This window comes from Nilaparvata lugens, unplaced genomic scaffold (genome assembly GCF_014356525.2).
Source record: "Nilaparvata lugens isolate BPH unplaced genomic scaffold, ASM1435652v1 scaffold6428, whole genome shotgun sequence".
Classification (NCBI taxonomy): domain Eukaryota; kingdom Metazoa; phylum Arthropoda; class Insecta; order Hemiptera; family Delphacidae; genus Nilaparvata; species Nilaparvata lugens.
This window is the reverse complement of record NW_024092183.1, coordinates 1-12,490: the sequence shown is the minus strand read 5'-3', so window position 1 is coordinate 12,490 and position 12,490 is coordinate 1. Positions and strand designations below refer to the sequence as shown.

Genomic DNA, 12,490 nt, shown 5'->3' with positions numbered 1-12,490 from the left:
AGGGAACACTTTCTAGGACGCCTCATCTCAATTAGGAGCGATTTGGAGTGGCCAGCCCGATCTCGCGATTTGAACCCTTATGATTTTTTTCTATGGGGGTTAATTATGAGTGTTTATTTGAACCGCCCAAGATTTGAAAACCAATATCATGGAAGAAATTGCTAACATAACAACTGCAATGCTGACAGGAGTCATGACAAACGCCAGAAATTGGTTACTCAGTGTATGGAGAATGGGGGACGTCATCTGCCTGATTTGATATTTAAAAGTAATTGAAACAAAACTTTATATATGTGTCTACGTTTAAAAAAATAAATACAAATTTTCTGATCCATACAAAGAGTGTTATTTACTTTAAAAAAGGAAGTTTCGCTGCCGCACTCTGTATAAGCCAATTCCTTCCTCATAATAATAATAATAGATGATGCCCACATGTGTTTTATATAAACTGATAGGCCTACTGATATGTGGTAGTCCGCTTTATCACCAACTCAATAACTGTAATAATTCTATTGAATTTGACTAATTTAGATGAATAATTTGAGTATTTGAGAATGATACGCTACCCATAGTTGCTGACATTGACGATGGCTGCCATTGGTCTATTGACCTTGTAATAGATTACAGCATCCACACACACAGTGACAGAATCCCTTGTCAGCACCTGACACACACACGCACATACACAGTCACTCAAAACGTGCAAATCGACAAAATAAACTATGAATAATTGTTGAAATAAAAATGAGGAACAGAATTGATTACTACAAAAATCATGTGTATTTTGAGACTATGTGACTGATGTTTTATAAATTCCACAGTGGATGATATAAGATATGAAAGATAGATCTGATGAGGTGCTTGAATTTGCTTCAGTTGAAAGAAAAATGACAGATTCGATGATGAAAACCTAGTGTAAACCTATAATTTTTATTCATTCCTAACGCTACCTTCATTGTATTATCATTCAACTCATCATCATCACCTAGGCTTAAAATACTTCTATAAAGTCGCCTTTGTAAAATAATAAATAAATAGTAAATGAGGAGATTGGAGAAACAATAGCAGAGATGTCAATCTCTGCGATGGGATAAGATATGATTGGAGGAAATGTTTCTTGATAAAAATTGAATTAAGCTGAATAGATCAGTGATTTGAGCTCCAAAAAACAAATATAATGAATAAATAATATTGTTAAAATAAACATTGGAAACATAATTGTTCACTACAAACGTCATGTGTATTATGATTGTGTGACTGATGTTTTATGAATTCCACAGTTTTTGAAATGCTTGGAAATGTTTTTTGATAAAAATGGAATTCGGTGATTTGGAATATATCAGTGATTTGAGCTCTGTAAGAACTATATTTACTTTCCAATTCAAAGCATTTTTATTGATTGGTTGGTTTTGAATTTTCTCATTGTGGAAATGAGTTTAAATTTCAATTTGAAACGGTATTCATGAAGTGAAAAACTGGAAAACAAGGGTTTTCATTTGGAGAAAGATAAAGACAACCCAATCACTGGAGATATTGAGAAGAAATCAATCAGTATGTATGATAAATAATATCATCTTGACAAATGATTTGATATAAAAGAAAAATGCAATAGATATTTTTTTCAATTTAAATCATTTTTCATGATTATATTGTTTATCAATCCATACTGATACTAATTGATTTCTTCTCAATATATCCAATGTTAGGGTTATCTTCATCTTTCTCCAAATGAAAACCCTTGTTTTCCAGTATTTATTTCACTTCATCAATACCGTTTCAATTTGAAATTCAAACTTATTTGCTGATACTGTAGATTATGGAATTTGTTCAGCGTGTATTAAGAGTTATCAAGTTTTCACTTGAAAGTGTTTTTCATTTAACGTTTAACAGTGGAAAAGAATTGATTACAACATAGAAAAAATAAGGCTATCTCAAAAATTTCAATTTGATATACAGTGGGACTTATAATATTTCAAAGCAATTTATCTGTTGTTCATTTGACAGTGAAATGATATTACAAAGTAAAATTTCATCACTAACAATGATAGCCTATGATGGTCCTGAAATCTCAACAATATTGATTTGATATAAAGTGGGACGTATAACATTTTAAAGCTATTTTACTTTTGTCCATTTGACAGGGAAATGATATTCTAAAATTGAATTTCAACACTAACAATGATAGCCTATGATGGTGCTGGAATGAAACATTAATCTATGGATGAGTGAAAAAATATAGATAGTCTAAAAGAAAATCATCTGATATGAATGATTGCAATGATATCTAGTACAATAAAATCAACAAAATCAATATTCTATATATAAGATGCATATACATTGCTTCTTGATATTCAAGTGTTTTGCAATCAAAATGAAAACCACAAATTTCAACTCATCTGAAATCAAATTAAAACCACAATTTCAACTCCTTCTCTAAAATCAAAACCAAAAATTTCAACTTTTTTATGTACAATCAAAACCAAATAAATTTAAATTTTCTCCACTATAGTCAAAACCAAAACCACATTTTCTTCTCTAAAAACAGCAAAAGCGGGTGAGGAATGGATGGTGCAGGATAATTTTTTTTTCTAAATTTTCTTTTTTGATACCTGAAGTCTTCGACATTGTTAGTTGCCATTGTGGGGCTGCTAACTCTGTAGAATACAACTGCGTCTACATGAACAGTCACTGAGTCTCTAGTCAACACCTAGAACAGTTTTACTAGCTTGTGAAATAAAGTTCTACTCATAAAACCAGTCTTATTTCGAAAAAAGTATTCATTATAACGAATTTATTTTATTTATCAATTACAAATCGAACCAAAATAAGGATATGACTAGGCGAGAGCAACAATCACTATAGTGAGGTCCACGTTATAATGGCAGTGGAGAAAGAGAGAACAACGTTGCCGAACCTCTGTCTTGCCAATGCCTTCTATAGACGGTAGCTGATACAGGTTTATTGATGTTATACTAAGGCTGTGCAAAGGCTAAAAATAAACTTTCTATTCGTGATATATTTCAAAGTTTTTCGATTTGTATATCATCAAGCTATCAAAATGAAAAAGTTTTCTCAGGAAAACTTTTTTTCCGATCATTACTTTTTAAGATATGAGCGCCTGAATTTTGAATTTTTGGGACAGAACATTTCAAATTCGGTAAGATATAAATCCATGAGATTTGGAGGATGGATTTTTCATGGTATTGTTGATCTAGTAAAACAAGAATTTTCTGAAAAAAATCAATTTTTGAAAAAGTTATTCAATTTACCAAGAATAACTCAACTAAAAGTTATTTTTGGTTATTTTTAGTGAATAGAATAACTATCTTAGAAATTGATATTTTCAAAAAAAATTGTTTAACTAGATCAACAATACCATGAAGAATCTATCCTCTAAATCTCATGGATTTATCTCTTACCGAATTTGAAATGTTCTGTCCCAAAAATTCAAACTTTGGGCGCTCATATCTCAAAAAGTAATGATCAGAAAAAAAATGTTTTCCTGAGAAAACTTTTTCATTTTAATAGCTTGAAGATATAAAAATCGAAAAACTTTGAAAAATATCACGAGTAGAAAGTTTAATTTTAGCCTTTGCACAACCTTAACTGATCATTCTCGTTTAAAATAATCAATTATATTTTATTAAGCAAAAAATTATATTTTTCAATAATTTCATAATGAATTTCCATAATTGAGATGAAATATTTTGTTAGTTAATGAATAATTCTACATTGTTAAAAAACGATCTGGCAACAGAGCAAAGCGTAAAAGAGATAGCGCTATCCGGTTTGTTGAATGATAGACAAGGATAGCAATAACATGCTAATCAAACACTGCCATTATAACCTGGACCTCACTATAGCCTAAAACTGCTCTACACCTAAATTTTGATAGCATTGAAAATCTTAAATAGAAAATTATTTTAAGTGAAGAATAATAAGGTTATTACACTCAAGAATATTAATTTGATATAAAGTGAGACTTTCAACATTTCAAAGTAATTTGTTCATTTTACAGGGAAATGATATTCCAAAATTTAATTTCAGCACTAATAGTGAATAGTAAACTTTCTGATAGATGGGTTATATTTTTTCACTCTCGAAAAAGAGGGAAAGTCTCACAAAGTAGTGCATAGTGCCATGTCTGTAGGCTGCTATGGTAAGCCTACCTTTGGATAAAGTTTAAAGTGCAATTTGAATTAGTACATAGAATTTCATTTGGTTGCTATAAAGTTGTAATTTAAAAATTCAATATATTGTTTTTCTATTGTTTAGTGTAACTGTTAGATACTAGACTACGTTATTTATAGTAAAATTTTATGTTCAAAAATAAGAAAGGATAAATTTAAAATTGTTAAGAATGAAAAAGTAACAAAGCACTTCTATTAACTGAAAATTGCTTCTATATAACTTCTTAAAGTAACCTAAAATGCTTCAGTAATAACTGAATTTCACTTGATTTACTAAAAAAACTTTCTTCTAAGGAATTTTAGTAGAATTATCTGAAAATTAATACAGTATTAAGACAGCAAATCCTGATTGATACAACCCAGCTTCTTAGAACTAACTATTCCTATGGATAGAAGCTGATGCAAATTGAAGCACATAAGCTACTATAAGCACATATAGTGAGGTCCACGTTATAATGGCAGTATTTGTTGAACAGTGGTGTTGCAATCCTTGCCTACCTATCATTCGAGAAAGCAGATAGCACTATCCTTATCTAGCTCCGTAAATGGAACATAAAATTTTCAGGCCTTGATCTAGATAACAAACTCAATTGGAAAGAGCATTTATAAAGAGTATGTAAAAAGTAAGAACAGGAATATTAATGTTGCACTTAGGAGAAAGGATATATTTTTAACAAGGTTTAAAAACAAACTGAAAAAGTAGCCTATATAGTGGAATAATTGGTATATAGTACAGTTATGAAGAATTTTATAGTGCCAACACATTATGTATTTAGACTACCTATTGTTGATGTATTTTGTTTTTACTTGTATTTATTTTATTATTTTGTTAAAAATAATAAAAATAATGAAAGACGCACTCATGTGCGTTTTGATGTATATTTTGAATAAAGAGATTGATTGATTGACAAAGCAAATGATGTTATCATTTTCTATCGCCGCAACGTTGTCAGATCTTTTAACAATGTAGAAATATAATTTAGTAACAAAATATTTTATCTCAATTATTAAAATTTATATAAAATCATTGAAAATATATGTTTTCTTGGCAAATATAATATAGTTATTGATCATTTGACAAGAGTGAACAGTTAATATTTCATTAATTTATTGACCGAGCTAAGTGAGGTCTAAGATTCAAGTCGTTATAGATTATAGTCGCAATAGATTTTCATGAAATTTGACAGGTATGTTCCTTTTTTAATTGCGCGTCGACGTATATACAAGGTTTTTGGAAATTTTGCATTTCAAGGATAACATAAAAGGAAAAAGGAGCCTCCTTCATACGCCAATATTAGAGTAAAATCAGACTATAGAATATAGTAGAATATATATAGAATATATAATAAATCAGCTGACAAGTGATTACACAGATGTGTGGAGAAGCCAGTCTATTGCTGTATTTCCATAAGGTCTATAGTTTCAATCAGGTACTTGTGGATGAGAATACTGCGTGAGGTCTACTGTTCACAGAACTACTAGTTACTATGCATTCACACTTTTGACTTACTAGAGGCCAGAGTCGTTTTCTGTCTGTATGTTCTACAATTACTTTAGAAAGAATTGATCAAACAGCTTCAAGTTTTGAACACTTAGGCTAGGCACACACCAGTTAGTCAAGACAAGACAAGACATGATCAGACACGTTCAGGCACAATACTACTCCATAGTTGCTTATGAATACCTGTCTAATTGCAATGACTAATCAGTGTGAGTCGCGTCATAAGCAACAATGTAAAGTATTGTGACTAAACGTGTCTGATCATGTCTTGTCTTGTCTTGACTAACTGGTGTGTGCCTAGCCTAAGTGTTCAAACCTTTTTAAAGGTAAAGTTCGTTGGACTACAAAATTGACTCACTCCATCAGTTAATATTTCACGGGTATCTGCTATATTCTATAGAAGGCAGTGGCAAGGCAGAGAATCAGCAGCGCTGTTCTTGTATTTTTCTCCACTGTCATTATAACTTGGACCTAACTATAGCTATGAATATACTTCAAAAATCCGTTATAGCATACTTTGCAGTACCATGTTAATTACTTATTCACAAGCAAGAGCGTTATTTGGGTAGTGTACTCATAAATGCCATTAATACGTGGACCTCTCTATCAACTCAAATCGCATTTACAGATGGAAATATAATAGAAGTTTCATTTCTTCAAATGCTAATTAATGAATAATTATTATTAAAAGAAAATCCCAATTAAATGCTGTAAATCACCACGAAGACTTCTGCTACTGCAAATATTGACAACAGGGTAAACACCTAGATGGAAACTCGATGAGCGCTACTATACCAAAATTATTTTCCCCCACCTACAGTTTAAAGTGCTTACTTTACTCCCTGGAACATAATACTAAAGTGTCACTTTTTCGGTCTCGGGAAGAAAAAACAGAAAAACTCCCTAGAGCATAAAAGTAACTCCATTTAAATAACATGGGAAGCATCTCTATTTTAAAAACTTACATTTGAAATAGGTTAGAAGGTCTAAGCTCAGATGAGGAAGCATATAGAGTAGTCTCATTGAACCAACTAAATTCAATACCGCAACCAGACATTTGATCAATATATGAAATATATGTTTGTATGCTAAAATTATTACAAATAGTATATCAGTAAACTATAAAAATGTATGAATATTTTTTCATTTTCCATTTATTCAAAATACCAGCCAACGAATATTTCTCATTAACTAATCAAATTTTAAACGGGAACTTCATTATAGTTGTAGTTGAGTCGGCCATTGTTGTTGCAACTTTTGCCGACAGATAGCACATAGCGCTGTCGGCGGTGAACTGTGATTACAAGCCAGCTGTTTACTTTTCAGGTTATGTTGTAATACATTGTTACTGGTCACATAAGTTTTTAAAAATGATTTTATTTGCAGTTTTTATAAAAATGTAGTTGGAGGAAAAATGTTTTGTATATTAGGAGTGAAAAATGCTTTTTCTCCCTCAGGGAAATTGTTGCCCTCGGCTTCGCCTCGGGCATCAATCTTTCCCTTCAGGGAGAAAAAGTGGCATTTTTCAGTCTAGAAATACAAATAACCATTGTCAGCCCGTGAATGACAAACAATTTTTGTATAGTAGCGCTCATCGAATTTCCATCTAGCTGTTTACCCTGTTGTCAATATTTGCAGTAGCAGAAGTCTTCAGGGTGATTTACAGCATTCAATTGCAATTTTCGTTTAATAATAATCGCATAACGTTCGCATAACAAATCGCATTTTTGATCTGTCCAAGTGTAAAATATATTTTTAAATATAATATAATATAAATATCAAGAATATATACATTTTGTAATCTGTTATGTTTATGATTCAGGTATGTTTTTACCTCTTGTGGGGGGACGTCAAATGACCCAGTTCTCAGATCCACCTTACAGTAGGAATCAATACAGGGAAGTATGAAGAATATACCGGGGCCTCTGGCCCCGCCCGTTCTCACACGACCCAATCTGAAGATAACTGCTCTCTCGTACTCTTGAACAATCTGAAAATAGAAAATTTCGAACGTTAATAGATTGAAAGATACAAAATAAATTGACAGAAATTGATAGTATTCAATTTCAATAATACAATAGTTGTCAAATTTGAATTACTTATTATGTATTTCTAAGCTGTTGTATTTTTTATTTTTGCCAACAAAACATTTCAAACTTACAGAGTACAATACCTACAGAGTACAATACATATTTTATTTTGAACGTTTATAGATTCAATAGCTACGGATGAGAGTGACATACTGAGTACAATAACATATATTATTTTTGAAAAATGCAAATCTCCAAGATTGGTTGATATTCGGACGGTGGATAGAGGTTGACCTAACAAGTGTCGTGCTATAATATTAGACTTTTCACTACAATACAGGATGAGTTATTCACTGAAACAAAATCTCATCTCCACTCTCAGATCAGAAAAATAACTCATCTTCAAATGCTTATAACTTAAGAAAAATTACTCATCTTCAATGCTTATAAATTGAGAATAGGAGTAAATTTCGCCAATGTGATGACATATATTATTGTTCCTTACGTCAAGTCCTATTATTCCTGAGAGTTTGATCGATTTAATTTTTGAGCATTTTTGCAAAAATTAATGGATTCTATGAAAAATGCGAATTTCCCAGATTTGGTTGATATAAGATAGAGGTGGACCTAACAAGTGTTGTGCTATAATATGAGACGTTTCGCTACAATACAGGGTGAGTTATTCACTCAAACATAGTCTTTATACTTCTAGCTTATGAAGTACCCTTATCATAACTCTGACGCTACATAATGTTTTGTTAGTTTTTAATTATTTTCATTTATATAAATAAAATTAGAAGATATATTATATTATGTATTTTAGTTTTCTATTTTTTCAAAATTATTGTACTGATTTGTTAAGTTCATTTACTTTTGTTTGTAAATTGTCAGTGTTATGAATAAATTTCAATTTCAATTTACCTCCACTCTCAGATCAGAAAAATAACTCTTCTTCAAATGCTTATAAATTAAGAATAGGAGTGAGTTTCGCCAATGTGATGTCTATTATTGTTCCTCTTGTCAAGTACTATATACCTAATTCCTGAGAGTTTGAGCGATTTTAATTTTTGAACATTTTTGCGAAAATCCGTGATATTTATTTAATTCATCGATTTCTTGAAAGTTGATAAATTCAACAGATACTGGCTACATAATATGAGAGTGACAGACATTGAATACATTGTATAAAAACATGTTTGTGATCTATAGTAAGGTCCACGTTATAATGGCAGTGGATAAAGATAGAAGAATAGCGATGCCGATTCTCTGCATTAATTAATTATATTTCTACACTATCAATAACATAATTGGCATCGTTGTGGACCTAGAAAAAGATAGAACCACCGGCTTTGTCGAATGATAGACAAGGATAGCAAAACTAAATTTTCATAGTATTTTTTATGAGAATGTCTAAAATAAATTGTGAGAATCTCTAAAGAAATTAGTCATTTATTACACATATCTATACAGATACTACTAAATTGTTAAAAAGCGATCAGGCAACGTTGCGGACCTGGAAAAGGATAGCGCTATCTACTTTGTTGAATGATTGACAAGGATAGCAATGCCATTGCTGATCAAATACTGTCATTATAACGTGGACCTCACTGTAGTAATGAGAGAATATTTCTGCTTTTTCATACTCCTTAAAAATAAGCGAATAAATTAATTAATTAAATAAAGCTATCCTCTTAAAATGTATATATTCAGGGCATTTGATAACCTAATTTGTAACCTAACCTAACCTAACCTAACCTAACCTAACCTAACCTAACCTAAATGGTATTTTACAAATAATAAGCTAAATAAAACTAATAAAATTGAAAACCTTTCACGACATCATATTTGGGTTCTTTTGATCATTGAATATCCAAGAAACTGCTATTTCGTACTGCAGACCAATATGCAAATTCATAAACGTCAAACTTACAGATAGAAATTATTGAATAACGCCAAACCATGAATCATATTTAAGCTCATTCACATTCAACCTGATAAAATACCATATTTGATCTTTCAACCTAATTTGATCTTTCAAAATATCAATGCAAATTCAATGCCTTCTAGACTCTATAGTGAGGTCCACATTATAATGGCAGTGTTTGATTTCCAATGGTATTGCTATCCTTGTCTTATCATTCAACAAAGCTCTCTTTCTCGCTTTGCTCTGTTGCCAGATAGTCTTTTAACAATGTAGAATTAATAATTAATTAACAAAATATTTCATGAACATTCATTATGAAATTATTGAAAAATATAATTTCTTGCTTAATAAAATATAATTATTGATTATTTTAAACGAGAATGAACAGTTAATAATACATCAATAAACCTGTATCAGATACCGTCTATAGAAGGCATTGACAACACAGAGAATCGGCAACCTTGTTCTCCTATCTTACTCCACTGCCATTATAACGTGGACCTCACTATAGTAAGAGAAATAAGTATGAAAGAGTCGAATGTATATTGAGATTCCGGAAGAGATCAGAAGATATTGAATATGAAGAAAATTTATTTATTTATAAATACATGGAAGCAAACATGATTTCTCCCAAAATTTGCTTCCATAACAAATAATTACAATGATTCATTATACAAAGACTCTCATCGAATATTCAAAGAATAAACCAACCTATCAGTGAAATTTAGAAATATATTTGAAAGTAAGTTACATTAGAATCGTATCACCCAGCAAATGCAGCTACCTATTGGCAAAGTTTAGAACCACATAGGCCTACATCACAATACAAACTGTCGACCAATCAGGAGAGAGTGGGCGGAGTTTAGAATATGACCCAACATTTGCTGCCGTCTACTGGCTGAATTGTGAGTTAGATTACAAACTGTTGCCCAATCAGAAGAGAGAGTTTAGAGTGAATTAGTAACCCAACAAGTGCTGCTATCTTTCGGCAGCTTTTCAAGATGGGTTTGTTTTCTCATGCTGTCGTTTATTAATCAGGAGGGAAAATAATTCATAAATAATAAAAAACTATTTAATATTTACAAACCTTGAAAGACATGAAGACTGATATTGGAAATGTGACAATGAAGAGAATTATACTGCCGACGGTTGCTATGATTTCAATACAACTCATTTCTGAATCTGAAAAAAATAGACGAATGTATTAAAATAGGATAAAAAATGGTATCACTTTTCAATCAGAGTAATAATCAGTATCAAATAAAATATATTATGGAATAGATTCTGCTTAATTTTCAGGTAAAATATGCTGAGTATACACCATACTATTCTGGTTGCACTTATTGGACCAAAGATTAAGTTAATATAGTAATTATTATTATTAGCGTATGGCTTTGAATGGTGGGGAGAGCCAAGGGTAGTTCCACCTCGCCGTATATAGTCCAAAGCGCCCTAAGGGAAACCGGACACTAAGGATAGTGAGCACTATACTTTAAGGGCCGGTTTCCGAGCTCGGATTTAGTAAGTTCTAGACTTTAAACAGCTGGAGTCAGAAAATTAGCTTTCCAAAACGGGGCGTAGTCGCAGTTTTTATAACAGTAGTCTCAGTTTTTATTTTCTCATTTCTATAATTGGAAACGTTTTTCCTTGACAATTAACATTTCTAAATAATTCAAAATAGCTGAAACTTTACACTATTTTCTCTCATTTTATTTTGTTTAATTTCCAGTTTTTTTAAATTTAATTCAAACGTGACTTTGACAATGACTGCGACTACGCCCGTTTCGGAAAGCCAATTTTCTTACCCCAGCTGTTTAAAGTCTAGAACTTAGCTAAATCCCGAGCTCGGAAACCGGCCCTAAATTTACACTTTTCACTTCGAAATAAAGTTATTTTTGATGATAAAAAGTCCAAACATAATACAAAATCGAAACAAAACACAAAATCACTTAGCCAAATTAAGAAAATTATTAGATAAAAATGCAGTTAATATTGAGTAATGACACTAATTAAGTTGAAGAAAATTAAAGCCTGAGTTTCATTGACCACAGATTAAAATGATGGCATGAAATCAAGTTTTGTAAGATTAAAACTATTCAAGTAGAAGAGACAGCATGAAGGAGTTTTATTTTATTGGAGAGTAGGCTAGAATGCAGTATTTATTCCTCAAATACGTAACAAAAATCAAGTTCCATATTATTCTCAAAAAGGACATAATGTAGCAGGAGTATAAAATCACTGACCATGGCCCATATGAATAAAACCAGCGCAAGTGCTTATGAGCAAGAGCATGGAGCATAAGTTTTGCTCATGAGCCAACGGGTAGAAGCAAAAGCATTGCTCATTTTATATGAATAAGCTTTACCTTATACTCTTATTTATGCTCCTGAACTCTGAAGCAAATTCCACATAGTTTAAAGATTTTCATCAGATGATTCGCTTTTGTAGCCTTACTTTGTTTTTATAGTCACGAAAGCGCTAAATATGCAAGTAGGGGCACCGCTTGTGTTTGCGTCATCTGCTCTGTTTCATTTATGAATTGAGTTGTTAGGTTAGTTGAGTTTAGAATTTTGAAATTAAGCGTGAAAAAATGTAATCTCTATAATAATCTTCAGCATATTCTTATAATATCAATAGTCTTCTTATAATTGTCTACACTCTTATTTTCTTAATGCTATTCCTATTTGTGATGGCTATCTTATATCAGGTAGCTTTTGTATTTATGCTTTTGTAGAAATAATGGTGATATATATATCATGGTTGAATTTAAAAAGAGTTTATAGTTCTCAACTATTGGTTGTGATCGTATCTGATATAGTTTCTTCTTCCTCATACGAATTAGTTG

The 12,490-nt window shown here is 31.2% G+C and overlaps 1 protein-coding gene across 2 annotated transcripts; it reads right to left on the bottom strand.

Moving 5' to 3' along the window:
- Nucleotides 1-520: 520 nt before the first annotated feature.
- Nucleotides 521-10,846, bottom strand: LOC120356299 (band 7 protein AGAP004871-like). 2 transcript variants are annotated; one of them, XM_039445218.1, is made up of 3 exons: nucleotides 10,733-10,846; nucleotides 7,526-7,681; nucleotides 521-664 (listed from the first exon to the last, which is right to left on the bottom strand). In XM_039445218.1, exons 1-3 carry the CDS (start codon nucleotides 10,817-10,819, stop codon nucleotides 563-565), a joined length of 345 nt encoding a protein of 114 aa, XP_039301152.1. In that variant the 5' UTR covers nucleotides 10,820-10,846; the 3' UTR covers nucleotides 521-562. The 2 variants fall into 2 exon arrangements, with proteins under 2 accessions (XP_039301152.1, XP_039301151.1); XM_039445217.1 differs by lacking the exon at nucleotides 521-664 and adding an exon at nucleotides 2,495-2,707.
- Between the last annotated feature and the right edge of the window lie 1,644 nt (nucleotides 10,847-12,490).

Excerpts from the sequence above, each read along its gene's own strand:
- LOC120356299 (XM_039445217.1), bottom strand. The coding sequence starts at position 10,819 with ATGAGTTGTATTGAAATCATAGCAACCGTCGGCAGTATAATTCTCTTC. Across the intron at positions 7,682-10,732 it reads CAGTCTTCATGTCTTTCAAG|ATTGTTCAAGAGTACGAGAG; the intron begins GTTTGTAAATAT and ends TTCTATTTTCAG. Across the intron at positions 2,708-7,525 it reads TTGACGTCCCCCCACAAGAG|GTGTTGACTAGAGACTCAGT; the intron begins GTAAAAACATAC and ends AAACTGTTCTAG.